This window comes from Eleginops maclovinus, chromosome 17 (genome assembly GCF_036324505.1).
Source record: "Eleginops maclovinus isolate JMC-PN-2008 ecotype Puerto Natales chromosome 17, JC_Emac_rtc_rv5, whole genome shotgun sequence".
Taxonomy (NCBI): Eukaryota; Metazoa; Chordata; class Actinopteri; order Perciformes; family Eleginopidae; genus Eleginops; species Eleginops maclovinus.
In genome coordinates, this window is record NC_086365.1 from 10,170,943 (window position 1) to 10,194,074 (window position 23,132).

The 23,132-nt window shown below is 40.3% G+C and overlaps 1 protein-coding gene across 1 annotated transcript; it reads right to left on the bottom strand.

Annotated features, from left to right (window-relative positions):
* Positions 1-15,614: 15,614 nt before the first annotated feature.
* Positions 15,615-22,878, bottom strand: dera (deoxyribose-phosphate aldolase (putative)). Its single transcript, XM_063905091.1, has 9 exons — positions 22,723-22,878; positions 21,555-21,652; positions 20,784-20,931; positions 19,769-19,864; positions 19,463-19,597; positions 19,011-19,139; positions 16,907-17,019; positions 16,030-16,179; positions 15,615-15,921 (listed from the first exon to the last, which is right to left on the bottom strand). The coding sequence occupies exons 1-9, from the start codon at positions 22,751-22,753 to the stop codon at positions 15,865-15,867; spliced, it is 957 nt and encodes a 318-aa protein (XP_063761161.1). The 5' UTR covers positions 22,754-22,878; the 3' UTR covers positions 15,615-15,864.
* Between the last annotated feature and the right edge of the window lie 254 nt (positions 22,879-23,132).

Sequence of the window (23,132 nt, forward strand, 5' to 3'; positions counted from 1 at the left end):
GTAACATTTAATTTAAAAGTAAAACTGAGATTTTTAGTAAAAAGTTCTCCAAGAAAAAAATAAAATAAAATACATTATTTATTATTTACTTATTTACTGTAGGGTTAGCGTGAGGGGGTTAGGGTTAATATATTATTTTCCCAACAAAAGAGGGACTTAAGAGGGACTCATATTAATTTGTCTGCTCATTGTACACACATTCAAACCAACCTTATTCCTCACCATGCCTGTTTGCATCTGTAAAACCCGGTATTGGGTCTGTCGGTTGAGAAGGTATACAGTTACATTTAATTTCTTTGCGGTAACCAGTTCACTATTTGAAATTGATTATTTTTTTGTCAGGAGCTGCCAGGGATCAATACATTATGATCACTTATCATGTCTGCCAACTAAATATGAGTTTTTCTCTCTGCTTCACTCCCACTCAGCTGGAGTCCAATCTGAGCCCCGCCCCAAATGAAATGGAAGCTAAGCGCCTCAGATGGATCTTAAATATCAGCAGCCAGGCGTCATCCTTTGTGCAGCAGATTCCCCAAGAAAAATAATGTCCAGTGATTTCCCACAAGGAGTAGTAATGGCAAAAAGCTGCATTGATTCCTCGCCAGCCCTGCCAGTAATTGGGATGCTGGCTGCAATACGCTGCCATTGATTTCTTATGGTAGCCAGGTTATGCTGCTGGTGTAGGACAACAATGACTAAATAACAGCCTGGCCAATGATCTTAATGCCAGAAGCCAAGCACAGCTATTGATTTCATTACAGAATGCCTCCTAGGTTCTAGGCACATACATTTTTTTATTGATCAGGAGCAATGTCCACATTACTTTTAGCACTGTCACATGCAGCCGATCAATGACTGCAGAATGCTGAGTGCATGGAATTGCATAGGTACAGTGGGGCACAATGAATTTAGGCAGCATATAATCTGGGATTGGAAGGTGACCCCAACTGACAGAATTGATAAGTGCAAGCATTTTCACTGCAACCTGTGGGATAAACTGCAGATATTTTGTGATTAACTTGTCCAATTGGGTTTCATTTGACCCTATTCACAACTCTGTGGCCCAAGGGCAGTGAGAAAATAAGAAATCAGACTAGCACCAAAGCGGGAGAAACTGGTCGGATAAGACTGTATTGATGATAGGTTGGAGGTAATTTGTTCAGCCTTAACCACTAAATAGAGAAATCATATCAACTGGATAGACGGACAGCGGAATAATGTTTGAAGCCACAATGCTGGGTAATTGGATGTTTTTTGTTGAGCTGGAACATGATGACACCATCATAACCAGTCAATTTCCATGCTCTCTAAAGAGGGTGCACAGGTGGAGGGGTTAGTTTATGTTGTGAAATGTGGAGATGAACACAGACATACATCAAAAACAAAAGGATACCATATTGAACTGAAAATAGCAAGGCTTTGATTTAGATGTTTGTGGACGTTTAGCACATTTGTTCACATGCTCTATGGCTGCAAATAAAACATTACTTTGTCATTGATGCATCTATATCCCTAAACCCTGTCTGTAAGGTGTATTATCCAAAATACAGCTGCGAACAAAGAACTCTACAATGAATATTTGTATTAGTATGATTAGGGTCATTAATTCCAATAAAAACTTAAATCTTCATAGAACTGCAGCACCTCTTTTCACCCTCTGTCTGAAACCAGAGCCCAGTCTACTCTGATTGGTTAGCAGGGCAGCTCTGTTATGATTACTCAACCCCTCAGAGATGTCCCGCCCCTTAGCCCATGACGTACAATGTGTTGGAGCGTTGGCCAATAGAAGCACGTTTGTTACATAATACGTCACTACGTTGCGGTAATAAACAAAGGAGTCCAAGGGAAGCGTTCCAAGCAGCGGGGGGGGGGTTTAATATTATTGATATTAAAAAGATAAAGTTACTTTTTGGTTGTTTGGTTAACCAGCCCACTTTCTACCTCAACATTTTTCTACCTCAACACACACAGTTAATATTTAATGGTATCAAATGCTTGTTTATTATTGATTAGTATGTGATATTAATAATGGCTGCTCTGCTGGTGTGTGCTTTTGTAAGTCAATGCCATCCATAACATTCATATTTGTTTCTTCAGAAGGACTCCTTAAACTTTATCAAAATGCTTTTTTTTTAAATGATGACCTCTTCATGGCTCACATCCTGGAACAATGCAGGATTCAAATGAATATAAGAGACAGAAACTGACTGATGTGACAGAATATCATGATTGGAACAAGAGTGATATCTGTGAGGAGTAACCCTTGAACTACTGACTAATGTTTCGAGTCTAATATGTGCACACACATTCCCCCAACATGCACCTTGTCATCCAGTGACTTAGTGTACTTGTAATGGTTTTCCCTGATGGGGGTAGCCTGCCCTGGTGCTCGGGGTGCTGAGGCTGGCTGCCTTAAAGTCCTTTCCTTTCCAAATGGCTCCTAATGAAGAAGCTCATTAAGGATCAGCAGTTGCTCTATGCTCTTAATGAGGGCCACACAGCTGCTCATTAGGCTCAGGCCTTTAGGCTTTGTCTTTTCAACAACCACTGATGGCAGCTCCCTCTTTACATCCACCTTTTTAGATAGCTATTTCGTTGAGGTGGGTGACTAAGCAGGTTAGCACACCTGGCAGCATTTAAAATCCTTGTCTCCTGCTGATTAAGGTTCAGACTCGTTTGAAAAGAGCTCTGAGACTTCCTAGAGGCTACAACGGTGGCTACAGTCCCTTGTATAGAAGTGTAATAGTAACTGTTACGACCGGCTTGCAGGCTGCAACAAACGTGGGAGACACACACAGGTTATGGCGAGGACAACCTCAACTTTATAGACAAAAAGTAACAAATGCATGCTGGGCAAAGGGACAGGGATCCAGGGAGCGACTGTGACTCGGGGCAGCTGGGCTTAAGTAGGTCCTGGGGCACTGACCAGGTGTCCCCAGCTGATTGGCCTTCTCAGCTCCACCCCCTTCCAAAGACCGGCAAGGCACATACACACACAAGCAACACGCAACAGGCTCTGAGGCTGACACAGTAACAAACAAAAATGTCTCCAAAAAACAAATGTATATACTTATTACCTTCAGCAGAACTTTGAATTTAATAGGTAAAGGTTTTAATATGTGTCTGCAAAATCCCAAGACATTCACACAATAATCTTTATTGTTCCTTGAATTGCTGTGATTACTGTGAGGATTGCACCCGGGTGACCATAGTGAAACATGCTATTTGCCCTTCTTATCTTGATAAACCAACCAGTGACAATGGATGGAAACAAGGTACTATTGGCAATGGGTTTGACCAGTTTCCTTGAAATTAGATTCAAATGTGCAATATATTTGGATGTAAAACTGGCTGCTGGCAACATAAATGCAGGTGATGTGAATCCTGTGAATGTGTTACAGCTGCTGTAATTGGTCCAACAATGACTACACTTCATCATTAAATGCTGAGAAGATTTATATCTAACCCGTGTACCGTACAATGTGAGGAATTCAGTGTTCTTGGTGATAAGAAATCTCAATGAGTCATGAACGCTTTGAGTGATTGTGGGACTGTCATCAAGCCTTCCTTATCTCTATTTCGCTTTGTTCACCTCATCTGGCCAGACAGCTGAGTTTAGTGAATAATAAGGAGATCTCAGCAAGCATTGAGAGCTCTGCTGCATGCTGAGTGAGGGTCTGCTGTGTGAGTGAGCAGAAGCACAGGCCGGTGGATGAATTCCCTTAGTGATCTCGTTTCAGAGCTGATTAGCACACCATACTGCAGCAGGGTAATGTATGGCAGACAGCATTCACTTTGTTTCATCCTCTTTATGCATAATAACATTATATACTGATAAGCTTCAGCTTTTAAAATACTACAGAGTTGCTGCGCTCATATCTGTAGACAGTTTGTTTCCAAGCAGGTGGGACTGGTAGTATTTCTTACTTGAACGTCAGAAAGTTTGCAATGTTTACACAAAGCAATCTCTCTTTCTGTTTCTTTATTATTATATTGCTTTATGTCTTGCGTGTTTGATTATGTCCTTAGAATATAAAAGTAATCACATTTAGCCATCTGTTTAAAGAGGCCCTGCTTTCAGGCCAGAGGAACATGTAATGTAATAAATGATAAGCAGAGAAATGGGTCAACTGTATGATATGTATGTATAGGTGTCTTATCACACACTGAAAGCATCTCCATCTTCAGCAGTATTTGATATAAAGTGTTTTTGTCATTTGCTATTATTGCTTGAATCCTTTGCAAATCATTTCTGTTATCCTTTAGATTCTGACATATGTACTATTACTACTATACTGACATATTCTACCTCTAAATGTGTATATATGTATGTTTGTGTCTATGTATGTTTAGATAGAAGATAGATCGAATCGGAGGATGAAACCCTCTTTATTAGTCACATACATGCACACAGCAGAGCACACACAGTGAAATTGGTCCTCTGCATTTAACCCTTCCCTGGGCAGTTATTGTGCAGCGCCCGGGGAGCAATGGGGAGGAGGGATTGGAAGTGTCCGGTGCCTTGCTCAAGGGCACCACACTAGGAGGTGAACTTGGACCTCTCCAAGTAGCAGTCCACTTTCCTTATTTCAAGTCTGTTCGGGGACTTGAACCGGCGACCCTACGATTCCCAGTCCAAGCCCCTACTGACTGAGCTACTGCTGGACGTATGTGTATGTAATTGGGTGTAAGGCATGTATGTATATATGTTTCCTATGATTATTAGCATGTCAATCAAAATAAAATAAATAAATCAGGAACTTCAAAAAACACTAAGAAACTTGATTTGTAGAAATAAAACATGCAAGAAGACCGATTTCATTATTATAAAAAAGATATTTCCCACTGCAATATGGCTGTGTGCTTTTCTATTATGAATAATGCTAAACACATAGAAAGTGATTTTTTGATGAATAAAGTGTTGTATTTGAGATCAAAAGAGGTAGGATCACACCGTAGAAACCAGAACTGAATATTGTCATTGACATTAAATCCTCTGTTCACCATAAGCTTCAAATTCCTGCTGATAGCAAGCACGCTCACGGTAATGCAGATATCTGATATAAATGAAACCCAGTTTCTTCCACAAACAGAGATAATTGCAGGCGGCACGCCATGCTGGGTGGTCAGGGTGTGTTCACTCCCTTCCTTACCGATGTTTGGCAGAATAAAAGTAATGCATTCTGGGTGATCAGGCCAGGAAAGATTCTGCACAGCGGGTGGGGGGGGGCGGCTGTGCCTCATTAGGGCCCTATTTTAACAAAGCACTTTCTCTCCGCGCTGCAAAGAGGCATGTAGCCGCGCCTCGACTTCCCATGCTTTCGCTCTCCGCCCTCACAAAGGGATATAAATCTCCTTTGAGCAGGATAATTACCAAGATAATTTTATCCGTAATGATGCTTGTCAGTCAGGAGTGCTGATGAAATTAAAGAACTTCTTCTCTGTGAAATTTCTCCCCCAGATTTCTCCCCAGATTTATGTGTCAGGGGAAGAGGAAAAGAGTAAGTCTGGGAAACTTTTCCGTCTATAATAGGCTGACTCCATAAATCCCTGCAGTGTGAACGCTGTGTACGTTCCTCACCTGGCCTCGAGCCAGGAGTCAAGCTCACATCAATTTAAAACAAAAGGTTGCAGGCGAGCAAACGGTCATTGTTGTATTTACATTATTCACAATGAAAAGCCTGCTTTAGGCGGGACATAATGTACTCATTGTGTGGCTTCTGTCATCAGAGAACATCATTCAACTTGACACTTAATTTGCTGTTCACACACATGCTGGTAAATATGCAGACATGTGTGTTGTGTGCAGATCTTGGGAATCCAGGACAGGCCTGAACAAAAACAAAAGCGAGTACTTGATCATCCTGTACTGACGGAGAGGAAGTCAGCCCTCGCCCTCACTGCAGAGAAACTGCACACCTTGATCTTGTATCCGAATTCTTACGACTTGTCTTAGTGTTTTTTTAAAAAGGGCTACTTAAATTATTTCTGAGATGCTGTTATGAGACTCGGTGGCAAAGGTAAAGGCCTCCTGTGGATAAGAGGAGATAAAAGGGAAAAACAAAAGACATCACTGCCTGAATGTTATAATATTTAGCATAAGCAGCGCCAAACATTTCTTCAAGGAATACATGTCTTATGCTCTCTTTTAAAAAATTAACGTGGAGGAATTGGGACCCTGTTACCCGTTGTATCACTCAACAAAGGCGACTGAACAATCGCTTATGTCAAAGTTTGACAATGACAGAATTAGAGCAGGGTTTTTCTCGGCTCCCTGTCCCCCACAGGGAACCTGACTCACACAACTCACAAAAGAAGTTTACTTTCGTTGTCATTTGAAATTACACTCATTTGCATTTTCCGGGAGAATGGGGCCACATAAAAAACAACGATGCCACCAAGCGGGGCATACGGAGATGCAAGGCATCTTTGAAATGGAACCTTGGAGCACTTGAATCCAATGAGCTGTCTGCTGATCACCCCTACAGGGTTTTAAAGAATCAGGAATTCAGGAAACGGGAAAGTTTTCCAGATGGTTTCCAGAGTTCTGACTTCCTTCACTGCTTCACTATCAGTAGCGGGGAATGTGACCATTGGATCATCTTCCCGTCAGCATTTCAAAGAATTCAGGATTTATACAAACATTTCTCTGTTTTTGTGGAATGTTGACATACTGTACTATGTCGTGTTTTCTGACATTTTCCACAGTTATATTATTTTCTACATACTTTATGATTTCTGTTTGGTATTTTTGAGATACTGTACTATGTGGTCTGATGTTTTCAAACTTACTAAGCTATGTTCTTTTTTCTGAAGTGGACAACAGACTTTTGACAAACTATACTATATTGTTATTTTGATATTCTGGTCACATTATATTATGCCCTATCTCATGACATTTGACATACTAAACCATGTTTTTTGCATATTTGTGACATACTGTACTATGTCATTTTTCAGAAATGTATTCATACTATACTATGTCATTTTATTTCATATTTGGACATACATATGTTTTTTCTGTGGGTGTTGTCCACAGTATGGATGTATTACATGTCATATATATATCATTTGTAATGTAAAGCACTTTGAGCACTTGTAAAAAGCACTAAAATAAATGCAATGAATTATTATCATTATTATGTTTTTCTGAAAATATCAACTTACTATACAGTATGTCTATTTTTCCAATATTCTCCACATAATATAATATGCAGATTTTTCTTATATTTTTGAATACGTAGTGCTTTCTAAAAGTCTCAACATGACAATTTTCTAAATAATGATTTTGACATTGTCACAAAAGTAGAGATTTAGCTCGTGGATGTGCTGATGTGCAAAGCACAAGGATAGGAGTTCTAATGAGAATATATATCTCAATTTCTAAACTCTGTTGTTTTCTCTCATATTTTTGACGTGCTTCACAATGTATAGCTATAGCTCAGGGTGTTAGTGTGCTGAACTGCAAACCAGTGTGCCAGCAGATCATTCCCCCCTGCAGTCTCCGTGTTGAATACTATACTATGTTGTGTTTCTGATATTTTAGTGGGTTTTCTTGTATTTTTAACATAATTCACCATGACTTTTTTCAAATGTTTTGATTTCCTCCCTCTGAATTTTTTCCACATACACTTTATAATTTAGTTTTTTCCACATTTTTACATAATAAACACTTTCAACATACGATACTATCACTTTTTTCAACAAAATTGTAAATGTTTCTCATTGTATTCATCAAAAGAAAAAAGGATTAGTCAAGGCACAGTTATCTGTTTCTCCCACAATGTGGTTGCAAATTACACAGAAGGTCCGTCTTTATTGCCTTATAAAGTAAATAGTAATGTCTTAAAAATCACACCACTGTAGTAGAGCTGCAGAATTCTCCTCAGCATACATACCCTTTGAACAGAAGAACATTTTAAAGAAGGGAAATGAAAGGAAAATCAATGAGGGGGGATTTTACTTTGAGCAGGCCAGTGTGAAAAATACAGCCGAGCATTTCACATGCTGCGGAGCCCATTGCTGACCTCCATACAGCCGGCAGATCAATGGACAGGACGGAGGCCACCGGGGTATTGATTGATTAATCAAAGCTAATGTTCTTTTGATCAGTGCTCCCGCCCTATTAACCAGCGGAGGCAAAGTAAAGCAGCATGTTTTATTTACTGGGTCTGGGTCCCTTGTTGACTCCTGCTGCAGACATCAAACAGACTGTGACAATCCTGTCATAGCTGATTGGTAAAAAAAAAAGTGTCTCTTATATTTCCCTCATAGCAGCGTGGACTACCTTTATTAAAGAATTTTTTGGGCAACCAGTGCCTTTAATATAGTGCAGTTCAGAAACGGGGAGACAGAGGCAAAGGAACTCAGGCTGGATTGAACCTGGGTCCACCGCATGGGGATCAAACCCCAGTATATGGCCGCCTGCTTTACCCACTGAGCTATACGACAGCCCGCGGTTTGTTTTTTAATAAATAATCTTGATTTTTCTGTATTGTTTTCTTTTTTAAATGTGCTATTTTCACCATACAGCCACAAAAAATATTATTCAGAAATTGTGATTCCACTTCGGCTCATAAGGGACCCTTTTTGGTTTTGTAATTGGGTTGAACAAGATATATTACAAAAGTTTTTTTGGTGCCAAAGACTAATTTCCTCTACAGGTCATGAAAAGTACAATACATCTCAAAATAATATTAAAATCAAGGACATTCTTAAAAAGGTTGATTCAAACCAGGGACATTTTAAGGCTCCTTATTATATGTAACACTATTCTGAGTAATGAACATTTTGTCACTACATCAAGGCCTCGCTGAATGTGTTTCCAGTGAGCAACAGGAGAGAGCTGCTGTAAGTGCAGCTTCAGGCCGGTCCAGTTCTAATCAGCCTCCCAACTGTTTCTCCCAGCATGCACAGGGAGCCGGAGCAGGCTCCTCACCACAACAAGGCAATCAGCATCACACATTATGTGTTGCATGCTGTGGGGGGACCCCGGGCATCAAAGCATTTGATAACAAATTCAAGGTTTTTAATGTTTTCCAGTCTTTTTCTTTATTGTGGTTTATAATGGAGGAATGTTTCCCTCTTCAACTCCCAGCTCTGTTTTGTTATGCCACTGCGCCGTATTGAAGAGAACGACAAGGTTCTCTGCTGAATCCGTGAAGTTCAGACCACCTCGCACACCCGCTTTGCAAACACAACTTGTTTAATTTTAATGATCTCCTCAAGTGCAGACACTCTCACATAGACACACACACACACCTCAGCTCATTCTCACAATCTTGAAAGAGCTGCTTATAATTTCGGAGGTGAACGCACCTCCATCTTTCTTCATTTGAGAGGCCCCTCATCCCCTCCCCGCCCTTGAGTTTCTCCAATGTCAGCGCTCACTTCAAACGCCTTAGAATGAGTTCTGAGGACTCCATTGAGATTTCCCATTGCAAACAATTATTCTGTCCGTGGCTCTTTGACAGAGATTTCTTTAGATTTATATTACTAGGCCATGAATCAAATATCTCTGTCTCAGCGGTGCCTTGCGCTTCACAGTAGTTATGCTATTGACCAAAACCTTGAGCTGAATGTAGATTATTCTCTGTAGAGGGATCTAGAAACTGATTTAATTCAAAACAGCTTAGAGGAGTGAGATTTGGAGAGCAGATTTAAGGAAAAGCGGAGTTTAGATGTAGGGCGTCTTCACATTCTGAGTTTTTGGGTTGTTGAAGTTCACATGCAACTCATAACTCACTGTTTCTTGAGCGGCCCTCCTCCCACCTTTTACCCTGAAATCTTTCAACCTCTGTGGCTTCTGTACCTGGGATATATACCTTGGCAGGGGGGGGGGGGGTCATGGTGTGCAGCTGAATCATGCAAAATAGATAAGAAAGCCTCTCTGTTGCCACAGGAAGGTGTTGTGAAGTCTCTCCCTGCAAAGGCCCCACACAAGCTAGGGCTGAGAACAAGGGCTGGTGCTTTAACAGAAGCTCCACTACAACACCTCCCTCAGGTAACCACCCACACTGAGGAGACTCACAGACACAGCCATGTCCTGAAGGGGAAATGAATGTGAGTAAACATGCCTGCATAAATAAATGCATCACCTTTCTTTATTCTGAATTTCAGATTACTGCTGGAGGACTCTCGGGTGAAGTTTAAACCAAACCGAGCCCACCTGAGATTCGTTGCATTACAGGCAAATGTTGGTCAGGCAAGCTAGCTCATGAATCCAAACACTAATGCTGCTGGTAATGAATACTCAAACCTGGGAATTAGTTAGCATTTGACCATGGCTTGTCAGTCATGAAGTGTTTTTGGTGCTTGAAATAAGATATGTGGTTGAACCAAGCTAACAAGATTTGGTTTTGTTCTCCACCACGTCGACTACTACTACTAAATAAAATGTGCCAGTAAATAAATACCCTACTCATAAACATCCAAAGCTTCTACGAGTACAAAAAACAGCGGTTGCTAACTAGTGACCAGATGAGGCTACTTAAAGTTATCACACAGAACATTAGCTGCCTTTAGCTTAGCATTGGTGATGTGACGCCAGGCGACCATTAGACTTTTACTTATGGAAATTTCATTTACGCTTCAAATATATTAAAGGTGGTGTTTATATGTAGGGATTATCCCTTTGAACAAAACTTATAAGTATGTGTGTTGATAACAGATGTTATTTTCTGCAATAGTTCAAAATCTAGAGGGAGTACTTTCGATGCTAACTTCAAGTGTTGGCCTACAAAAATACGTCATCACTACACCCTTCTTTTGATGCCAAGCTTATACCAATATCACTGATATTTTCTAAAGGTTGCTGTATTCTTTATCTGAGTTATGTTTCATACCTTTCAGTCGCTATAGTTTTCATTCCCTTTATGAAAATCCACCTGCAGAGATTTAAAATTTGCTTGAGTTCAGTGATCCATCACAGTTCTGCTTTTATTGTTGGCAAAAATACATTATCATTTATTTTTATAGTCGACTTAAATGAAGTGAAACTAGCCTGGAAGGTAAATCAATCTGAAATGTTTTTGTAAAATGTGTGAAATGGTTGTTTGCAACTTTAGAAATAATCATTGTAGAACCACAGCTCCTTTAAGGAGATATTAAACACAAAACCTGGTATCAAACACTCATTTTGACTTATAATTGAATACTTTACATAGAAACAACAACCCAAATTCAACAGATTGATACTGGTTTCAAAGAAATGAGTCATAAGATAGGCACAGTAACCTACATTTTAAATATCTTACATGTGAAATCTACAAATTCACATGTGCCTATCATGTTGATTGAATTACATTTGACCTGAAACAAAGTCTGAACTGTAGTACTCAACTTTTAACCCCTGCTCTTTTCTCATACCACATGCAATAAATTATGAATTATTTAGAAATTAGCATCTCAGGGGAGCAAGCCCATAGTTTTTCTGTATCCCTTTAGTGGTACGTACTCTATATGCATTAAGCATTTCATACATTTCTAATGATGGCAAACAGACCGGTTGAGACATTAAAAATGTATTCGTAAAGCTTGTTTCAATAATCTCATGTGACAAGCATCGCTCCCATAAAACTGTTATGATTAATTCTAAAGACTTACATTAATTCTAAGCCTAAAAAATACTTTTAAAAATACAGATTAAATTAAGAAATTATTATTATAATTTTACACAAAAAACTTTGGACGGATTAAAGCATTACTTTGGAGTCGGTCTGTGTACAGTATCAGTTGATAGGAAGCGGTGTCATTTTTCCACAGGGCACAGCTGTGTTTGCCGCTGAATCAATGCTGATCAAAATCCATAATGAACATGGGCAGTGAGAACTCTGTGCCGGTGTTTGTGGAGACAGGTGAGCTGGGCCTGTTTTGATCTTTCAAACATGTATTCCATCTCTTCTCTCACCACAAGGGAGCCTCCAACCAAGGTCAGTGCTCAAAGGCAGGGTGCACCATGGGAAATGAGCCTGAGTGAGTGTGTGCCAGCCTCTCGCTTTTGTGGGATCAGCGCGGCATCAGAAGGATCGGACTGACACTAGTGAAGTCTCCCGGTATCACCCATCACTACCTGTTTCTGCCACAGAGGAAACCAAAGGCCTGCTCTAATTGTATCATTAATATCATTGCAGTCTCAGGGCCAATTATTCTGTCTTTGAGTCTCACCTGCTCCAACCTTGAATCAGGCTCTGCTTGGATATTTGAGCACAGATTGGCCATGTAAGTGATGGTGATGGAGGAGCTTTATCTGTCATGTGTGATCAAAGCTGTGGATACAGGTCTAAAAATGCAGTTCAAGAACACAACAGCACAACATGTCTCAAATTGCTTGTGTTAAAGAAACAATGCAGTGTGATGTACAGTACCGCATTGTACATGCACATGCTGAACTCTTTCTGTATTTCATCATACCTTATCCTTTCTGAAACTCTTCTTGTGCTTTGTTCCACATTCCTTAACTCTTAATTTAATTCGTATACAAAAAAAGCGCTCCTTACTAGAAATTTGAATCAGGTGGGTCGACAAAACAAGTTTTAACAATAATACAATTATACAAATTAAGTTGCTTTAGAGGCTAAACTAGGATCATCACTGTGACTTGTTCCAAAAATAATGAGAATAATCAAATAAATAAGTTTTAAAAATCAAATACACTAATATTTATTGAAAATGGGACTCGAAATATTTGATCATACCATTTCATGTCATATTCTAATTGGCTGGTTTTTAAATGCCTTCATTTACAAAAAGGATGATTAAAAATAGACCTAGTCTTCTTTTGTTTATTTTTTTTAGGAACCAATGAATATCAGTCAAATGTGTGTTGGGTTGTTTTGCTAAGACTTTTTTGTTGTTTTATTTTTATGTTCATAAATCGTGTTGTATTTTAAATGTGTGTTTAAGGGAATATAAATCAAGCTAATGTTGGTTTATTCATTTTAAAATGGATATTTCTACAAATGAATGTTTTTTCTAATACCGTTTGACTAAATGTAAAATGATACTGGACATGGGGAATATCAGTCACACACACGGACATCACTCCTCTGGTGTGACGGCCAATAGCAGAGCTGCATCCTGGGATATTAATAAAAGCATGTATCGTCTGCAGCCACAAAGAGTATGACAAATCCCAGCCGTGACTCATAATGGATAGTCGGGCTATTACCGACACTGTCCCCCACCGCCTGGCCATTTTTTCTTCATCATAAACTACGTTAGGGGTGTTGCTGTTGTTTTTCACACCTGCTTCAGGCTAAAGAAACACTGATGAATTAAACAACAGGAAACCAATCAATCTGAGCGAGTCGATTTGTCAGGTGTGAGCGACTGGATCAGCGCTGGGTGACAAATTCAGCCGAGCTGCAGCTGGGGGTTTATCCAAACCAAGGGGAACCTCTGAGAGAATGAAAGTGCTAACAGACCCCCACACTGCCAAATAACAGACTGTCCAATTCACATCAAACACACACTATACTTGTCCAACAACCTCATGGAGTCTACTGCAGCAGCTCCTAAATGTATGGGTGGTTTAAAGTTAACTAGAGAACCAAGTTAGTCTGTCATTTGTGGCAGATTGTCGTGAAAACAAAAGCTTTCAGGAACACAATTTCCCTAAATAGTAACATTGTTGTTGATATCTAAATTTGAATAAATAACATCTTTTTTGTTACATTTATTTGCTTTAAATAGAGATTTTAATGAAGAACCTTCGTTCTGAGCATTAGATAATTAGAAATACAATTCTTCCTTTTTCCATATATAAAGTCCAAAACTATATAAAACCAATAATATCATAATCATGAGACCAAACACAGACAGAATCTAGAAAAGGTGGAATATTTTTTCACAATTTTGATAATTTACAAGAACAGAGGTTTTTTGTAGCAGTTTGTATTTCGATGCCCCCCCCCCCCAGCAAAGTCTGTTTAAATGATTTTACAATCATTAATATTTCTCATAGTCATAGACATGAACTGTGTGTGTGTGTGTGTGTGTGTGTGTGTGTGTGTGTGTGTGTGTGTGTGTGTGTGTGTGTGTGTGTGTGTGTGTGTGTGTGTGTGTGTGTGTGTGTGTGTGTGTGTGTGTGTGTGTGTCCATGTGATAGGGATCTTTATGGATGGCCTGTTGAATCAATCAAGCAGAATCCAGTTCCGGCCTCCGTGCCTCTGTCGTGGCGAGAGGCGGTGTTCTGACCGATCGTCCAGATTTGAAATGATCTACATGCCTTTATGTAAGTGGGGCTAATCCATCAAGAGCAGACCACTCCATCATTCCTTCTTACACACCTCACAGCGAGGGGGACAAAACAGGAAGAAAAACTACTTTGCTCCACGTCAAACCGTTTGCAGCATTTTCTTAAACATTGGAGACGGCAAATACTTGGGACACTAAACGAATACAATGTTGATATAGAACTCTAAAGAAGTTTGTTTGTTTGTCCACATCTGCGTCTCACTGTCTTAATCTGGTTTCAGTTCCCTAATGAACCCAGAACATAAACTATAGGCAAAAACACCATTCCAGAGTGGATAGGACCCAAAAGCAAAACTTCTTCTCAACTAAACTTTGCACATCAAGACTCTGACCACAACAAAGATGACTAAATAAAAAAGGGAAGAAACGTGCAGCCGGGTGGGTGTCTGAGATGTATGGTAATACAAAGGTAACGGAAAGTAATCAGGTTCCTTTTATTACTTATATATACATTTTTTAGTGACCCTCCCTACCCTGTTGACAGGACATGTACAATTTCCTTCAAAGTGGTGCAATAGATCTCAGTGAGTAACAGTAATGTAGTAATATGTTATACCTAAGTGTTAAACAAATTGGCAGCAGACACATTTATTTCAAAGCTCGGGGATATTTGTCCTCTAAACCCTGTAGATATAAAAGGCTTACTCTGCAGAACGACCTTTAAAGTTCTCCATTTGACCTTGTCAAACCACCACCTGCAATTCCTAACAGAGCATGGCCTCATTCCCAGCCCTTCCACCAGAGTCCGGAAGCGAACCCTCCCATGAGTTTTCCACTCAAATCCCACATTTTCCCCCAAAAGCCCACATCCACCTTCCCTCCACAATTAATTCATTTATCCTCTGTTGCAGTCAAGGTCAATGCCTGTGATATCGTAATTAAAGAAGAAAAGGGAAGAAGAAACTTTTCTGTCTTCAAATGAAGCCTCAAATTTGTGAGCTGTTCAATCAGATCTTTTAAACTCACTTAACCCCTGATTAATCCCCAGCGCTCTCCAGTTGGCCAAGCTTCCCGCTAATGAAATTAAGAGCAAAGGAAGCCTGCATATTAGATTCAGCACACATCGCTGGTACTGGTCGGAGACTTGACGAGCATCCGGAGAATCACACAGGCAGCATGAACCAGCGGCTGCATGGATGTGAAGGAAGATACATTACCTTTGAATCCTCATTTACCAACAATGAACAGGAAAGTTAGGGTAGAAGTAATGAACCGGGAGTTATTTTATCACATGTATAGTTATTTTTTATTTTGTAAAATATCAGCAAGGACCAGAGTTACAATTTAAGGACACGTTATAATTGTCTTGAACCTAAATTGCTTGATTATCCTGCTTAACATAAAACAAATTAAACACATTCTGTTAATAATATAAGGTTTATTATGTCTGTTTCAAAATACTGTGAGAAAGTTTATTCACAAGTCTGTATTACTTCATACAGAGCAATAAAAAAGTTCTGAGTCCCAGACTTTGGTCCCAGTCTTCAGGCACAGTACTGAACGTGTGTGTGATGATAGGATAGGTGAAGGCTGCACAGATAAGCAGTGATAGGCTTGCGTGGCGAGTCTGAGGTTCTAATTGGTCAATAAAACAGGAAGTCTTCAACTTCAAGCCATGGGCAGCTCATGATAGGCTGCATATTGTCCCGTCACGTGATGGTAGATCTGAACAAACAAGAAACAAACACAATCACTGGAAAGTTAAAGATGGAAAAGAAGCGCGTGCGTGCGTGCGTGCGTGCGTGCGTGTGTGTGTGTGTTTCAAGTCCCCACCTGCCTCTCGATGTCCGCCAACAGGCTGCTGGCTCCCAGGCGGAACAGCAGCGGACAGAGCCAGTCGTTGCCCAGCTCCTCTTTGATCAGAGTGAGCCACACCAGAGACTCCTGAGCCGTGCGGATCCCCCCCGCCGGCTTAAAGCCCACCTGAGGGAAAACACAGTCCTCGGTCAACAGGACACACATGCCACGTGAAGCATGAGAATAGTCTAAACTTTAAGGGTACGTGCGATGTGATTTAGGCCAATGCAATCAGAACCCACACACACACAGAGCAGTTCTGGACTCACCCTATATTTCCGAGAAATGAGGAGGTGACAAGAATGAGGTTGTGTTTAACGGTTGATGAAAACATACCAAAGTTGACTTAATTGCAGTTTTGTGTTTGGGCCCTTTGTTGTGTGGCAAAGGCTAACAACAATTTGGATTCCAAGTTTCTTTAGAGGTTTTTTTATTTTATGGTCTGTTATCATTGTGCTGCCTTTTGTTTCCTCTCTCCATCTCTTCTATATCAGCTACTTATATAAAACCACTCAACAACAAGTCCGTAGGTAGTTGGCCTGGGAACCAGAAGTTTACTGATTCAAGTCCCCGAAAGACAGAGGTCTCCCTGAGCAAGGCAGCATCAGGATGGGTTGAATGCAGAATGTTCATTTCCCCTCTGTGGGACGATTAAGGGTATATTCTATTCTGTCACTTTTGTTTGAATTATTACACATTGTATTATTTTATTATTAATTCGATTATATAAACTCAATAAATAATACAAATAAAGTAGAGAGTGGAGAAGACGGCATAAGGCTGATCTACAGCGTACCTTCTCCCCAAATAACAGGAAGTATTAAGGACCCACAGAAATCAGAAGGAACTTTACCTTGTGGCCCGTACACAGGAAGTAGTCACGGATGGCCCTCACCATCACTATGGCGACAGGGTAAGTGGCATTGACGGACTCCTTTCCTGTGGACGTCTTGATGAAGTCCGAACCTGTCAGTTACAGAGAGGTGACATGGTGACTTTAAAACAGCAACACAGTCCCACAGCTACGGTCTCGACCCAGCGGCTCCGCATTGAAATGAGGCGAGCTGGTGTGAGGGTGCAGACCGAGGATGGACAGGGCATTACTCGGAACATATGCTGCTGATGATGATGATGGCGCACAGAGGGCATCTGCGCGCTCATCAATAAAACCCTTCATTTCTCCTTTCCCCTTCCTTCACAGCCAATTATGTTTTATCAGCTTTCCTGATAAAAATAGAAGATGAAATGACACTCTTTAACAGATTACCCACAAACTGCAGGAAAGTCATCCCTTCTGCCTCCCTGGTGTATAATGACTGTTCATTACTGAGCAGAACAAGATGAACATTTTCCAGTTCATTAAAGACATGTTCTATGTATTTTTCCACTCAGGTCTTTCTTTCAGCCTCTCTCCCCTCTCCCTCAAACTGGCATAATCCTTAAGATTCGTTATGGGGAGTCTTAATTACCAGATAATGGATAACGGTTATTAAATGCGGGTGGCGGTAATGAAGCTCTATTCATTTGCGTGGACAGGGGGATACTGGCGGGGAACAGCGGAGTAAAATAGCCTGCATCAGAGATTAATAGGTGAAATTATCATTCAATTTCAGGAATCTCATACGCAATTCATAGGAACAAGGGGAGATTAAGGAGCGAGTGCGGCGACAAAAGCAATGCATTTTAATAATGATCTCTATCAGAGCCCCTGACAATTTGGTTCTGTAATCGGCTTATTATGTGATGGCTAGTTAAGCATATTGTGTGCATGTGTGTGAGTGTGTGTGTGTGGGGGAGAGAGAGGGAGAGCTCCAGGAGGCGAGGGGAAAAGCTTTGCAGCAGCGCCACAAACCGGAGGACTGCAGGATTTACACCTTAACTTCTTTTAAAAATCTCTTTACTGCCTAATGAAAACCAGACCACTGTGTTTAGAAGAAATACTTCCTGTAAAACGCCAAAACACACCCATGATGACCCCTTCCTTTCATAGAGCTGAGATATGGTTATTTGAGCAAAGCCAGCAGTACTGAGACTGAGAAAATCGAGCCCTTTTGATATTGAAGAGCTGTGTGGGAAGTGTTGATTTTCTAATTAGTTTTGTTAATGTAAAATAAGTAAATAAGTTATTTGATGCCTATAAAAAGTGGGTGGGACATCATGGTTGACAGCTGAGCTAACCTTTACTTCTAATAACCATAGCTGCTTCCTTTAAATATAGACTGTATATAAAGACTTTTATAAGAACGTCTTGACAGTAAAGACAGGCTGCGATTCATACGGTTACCGTGCTAGCTAGCTTAGCAGATGATGATTCTTATACACAAATCACAAGTCTGTCACTAAAGGGGCCCTATTGTGCTCATTTACAGGTTCATATTTGTATTGTGCCTCTACTGTGACATGTTTCCATGCTTTAATGTTCAAAAAGCTCTTTATTTTACACATACTGCCTGTGCTGCAGCACCTCTTTTCACCCTCTGTCTGAAAGCAGAGTCCAGGCTGCTCTGATTGGTTAGCCGTTCAGAGATGTCCCGCCCCTTAGCCTATCATGTACAATACAATGTGTTGGAGCGTTAGCCAATAGAAGTGCGAGTGTTACAAAGTGATGTCGATAATGTGACTTTTTTAAATGCTTGTGTTTTTCGGAAAGACACATATCTGGAAATCACGAGGGGAATGCGTATCTCATTCATTAAATTGCTTTGACTGTGTGCATCAACATAACAATCCCAAACATGAAATATTTTTATGAATACACCAAACGTTATGTGAAACATTGTCTGTTCTTATTTGATACATAGAACAAGCTTTTTATCTCAGGAAGGAAAGAATAAAATAAGCCTATTAGACAAAATGTGAAGCAAAAGTTTGTGAAAACAGTTTGATAACTATCCCTTTAAATTCATATTTTCTTTGAAGAGACTCGTAAAGGTGTATCAGGTTGCAGCGAGACTTACCAGCCATCATGGACACCAGGCTGGCTTTGTAGACATTGGTGAAGGTGCCCAGCTCTCCGATAGCCAGGATGGTCTTCATGTGGGCGTCACCACAGGCCTCCCGAAACTGACGGATCTCATCGTACATGGCTGAAGGGAGAGGGAGGAAACACTAGTGAACATCATTTATCCATGTGAACAAAAGGCACCCGTGAGTGCGATAAGCAGAAATGATTCTTCTTTACAACCTAAACCTTTTCAGAACTATCTCCAACCAAGGTCCATGTTCTTATACAATTCCTACAACTGTTGATAAAGACTATATGCTGTAATTCAAAGCTCCAGAACAAACAAGTAAGAGGACATGACTGAGTATTGTTTTGTTGACTACCATTTCTAAGGTAATACACATTAATAAGGTAAGAACATCCTAATCCTTTCTAGGACTTTTCTCTGATGTGTTCTTGGCGTACCTTCCCACTGTCCTGTGAGGGCGAGCATCCTGTTGATGACGATGTCGATCTCTGTGGCACCGTCAGCCACGGCCAAGCGCACTTCCTGCAGCCGGGTCTCCAGCGGCGTCTGTCCTGCTGGGAAACCAGTGGCCACTGAGAGAGGAGGGAGAGCACACCGTCATTGAAGCACAAGTCTTAATCATTTCACACACACACACACACACACACACACACACACACACACACACACACACACACACACACACACACACACACACACAGTTCATGTCCTCAGTGCAGTAGACTACAGGTCAGCTGATTCACCTGAAGCAACAGGAAGGCTGGAGTTTGCTGCTTTTAGTGTTTTGACAGCATCAGCCACACGAGACGGATACACACACACGGCTCCTGTCGTCACTCCTGAAACATCAACAGAGGAAGCAGAGCAAGGATAAGAAACATGCTGATAAACAGGTCTGTGTCGCCCTCTGCAGGTTGAATTCAATTGGACATGCTGAACAGGAAGGTGAGAGTGTACTGTTCAAAATCCAAAAGATGGGACTAATTATTTCCCTAATCAGCACAACTTCAGCTGCCTGGCTTTCTTTTAGGGATGTCCCCATGTGGCCAGAGTTCAACTATGAAAATAAAACTTTAAAAAACCTGTATAATGTCTTTACTTATAACATATAGCTGGTAAATCAGTTAGTCAACCCAAAAAACACAGGGAAACAGACACAGAACCCTGAGGGACTAAAAACTAATACTTTTTTTACATTAAGAGTATCAAGCCACGTTTTACCAACAAGTTGAAAAAAAAAACTTGAATTTCATAATCTTCATTCTTCTTCTTCTTCTTCAGATTTGAAGACAGATCCCCAAAAATACAAATAAATTCTACATCATTAACAAAAGATCGATGAATACATACATAAAGTATTTAAGCATGTCTTTCTAACAATTACAAGTTTTGATCAGGCATTTGTGAACCCAGTTGGTATGTGTGAATCTAGAACGCTTTTGTGGATCTGAACTTTAAGCTTGTAAATGTGTTTCGCGACTAACTTATACATTTACAACTGGTTTGTCTAAAATATTGAGACTAATCTACCTCCATCGTTTACAGCTGCACAATAGCTGCCCACTGCTCCTAGCACTAGGATGGGTTAAATGCAGAGGACAAATTTCACTGTGTGTGCTCTGCTGTGTGCATGTATGTGACTAATAAAGAGGGTTCCATCCTCCGATTCTATTCTATTCTATTAGAGGCCAGCTACAGGGACTCAACACTGGGGTGTTATGCAACACTGGGGTGTTTATGGCGTGTCAGGCAGCGGACCTTTGTCGTGCATGTCCATCTCCTTCAGCAGGTCGTGTCGGACCGGCTGGATGGCCTTCAGACACAGCCGGTGGACGTTGGACGGTGTGTCATCTCCAGCAAGAGTCGTCAGGTCGATACATGTGACAGCCTTCAGCAGCCAGGCGGCCTGCAGGACAAACACATACAAATGGCACCCAACGTCAGAGACATTTCAAGTATATACAGTATATCGTGCAGGGTGTATTGTCTTAACCACACCCTTACCAATACTAAATATATAGGAATTAAACCATTTTTAAAAATAAATATGTTGGATGAAAAGGCCATAAATAAATAAATAAAAATCTGAATACTGTTATAATAAGTAGACACAAAAAATATATATAAATAGTGTGAAAATAGAGAAGATGGTAATATATATATATATGGGGGTTTGTTTTAAATATTTCCCCATGGTCTTGATAGAGGGTAGAGACTTTCATTTTCTATAAATCTAAACATTTCATCACTTCCCTCATCCAATTTGCATAAATAAAAGACACATTCTTGTCAGATTATTTTATGAAAAGAATTACTCTTAGAGCTTACAATGCAGTACATAAAAACTACAATATCGAATGTACTGTAATTGAAGGTTTTGTTTAAGGTCCACTGTGTATTTACTGCAGTTTTGTGACCGAATGAGGATTATTCACAAACATTTACGGCTATAAATTAAAATATATGTGCCAGTTCTTTTCTTTAAAAAGGATTTGGGCGTGTTGGATGCAGCAGAGGGGAGAGCTGTACCTGCCACTGCTTCTTGGGGAGTTTCTGTCCTTGGATTTGTTGAGCTCTCTTCAGGACAGCCTGTGTGTTCACTCTCACTTTGGACACCCACTCCAGGTCTGACTCCCATGAGCAGGGAATGTATAAGAGAAAAAAACAGTTCATTAGATAAAAGTACAGAAATAAAAAATAAATGGCAGCATTTATGGCATCTTAGAACTTTCTACTGACCCTTTTTGTTATAATTAAAATGCATTATAACAGTCTAACATGTTGGGAATTATGTTCAGATGAGAAAAATCTATTACTCGATTGTGATCTAAACAGCCCCATGTTGGCCGCACAACTTTTAGGGGTAGCTCGGTCGTAGAGACTTGGCTTGGAAACTGGGTGGTCACTGGTTCGAGTCCCAGTAAAAACATCAAAAACATTGTATGGACGACAGAGGTTCCAGTTCACCTACTGGTTGTGTTGTAATGGTACTAGACAAAGCATTGAAACCCCATATGCTCCCGGTTCGCTGAAACATGGCAGCCCCTTCACTCGGACATCTCTCAATAAAAAAATGCATGTGTTTGTGTATGTGGGTATCTTGGGACTAATGTGTATATGTCCAATTGTGTGTAATAGTAATGTAAATACAGATAGAAAACTGAATTTCCCTTTAATAAAGAATATCTTCTTCTTCTTCATTGTAATACAATGTCAGGCTGAAGGTAAAGCTGAGGTACAGAAGGGTTGAACCGGTCAGCTGAGCAGAGTGTCATGAGTTCTCAATTACACTGTAGTCACAGCAGCCCATAATATTCAACAGTGTGGTGCTACAATGCATGTCAATATGTCTTATGTTACAGTATGTTGCCTGTCTTGCAGTGGGTTTGAGTTACACATTAACATGTGCATGTTCAGCAGGTCAGTTACCTCAGAAATGTTACTCATTAACGTCAAAAAGTCAAAGTATTAAGCTACACTGAGGTAAGCTAACTAGCATTAGCTTTTATGGCTGTTCTGTTTGCAATTAAGACACCATATCAATATATAGTATAGTCATTTTTGTTTCAGGAATTGTTCAAACATAAAGCTGGATAAGTTGTGGTAAAGACACAGCTAACCACATGTGTTAAAGAACATTATTTACGTTTCAGTTCAACAGGTGCTTACTTTAGCTTTTGTCTTATAAACTACTCACCGAGATTCATCCCAGGGTTTCTGGCCGACATGCTGAAGGACAGATAGTTTTAATTCACGTACAGATGTTGAAATGTGCAGCAGTAGCCACTGTTAGCTGAGCTGTCAACTCTGCACTTCTTCTTCTATGATGTTTTTTGCGGTTGGCAACTCAGCTTAGAGGTGCACTACTGCCACCATCTGGACCAGAGTGTCATTTTTACTCATTTCCAGTGGTGTAAAGTCCAATTCAAAGGTACATTGTGTACTTTTGTATTTATTGTGTACCTTGAGTTACTTTACAGATTTGGATTCATGATGTGAAATATCATCCCAACTTAAATCAGACTTTAGTTACACCTGGAGCAAACTCTAAATCTACCCTGCAGTATACAAAGCTACAAAGATTATTCAGAAATGGACCAATTTGTA

What these genes read in the sequence shown, in the direction of transcription:
- dera (XM_063905091.1), bottom strand. Translation starts at nt 22,753, where the DNA reads ATGTCGGCCAGAAACCCTGGGATGAATCTCG. An exon ending in CCTCACAGGACAGTGGGAAG is followed by an intron (nt 19,140 to 19,462) that starts GTACGCCAAGAA and finishes CTCTCCCTTCAG; the next exon opens with CCATGTACGATGAGATCCGT. An exon ending in TCCTGTGTACGGGCCACAAG is followed by an intron (nt 16,180 to 16,906) that starts GTAAAGTTCCTT and finishes GTTTTCCCTCAG; the next exon opens with GTGGGCTTTAAGCCGGCGGG.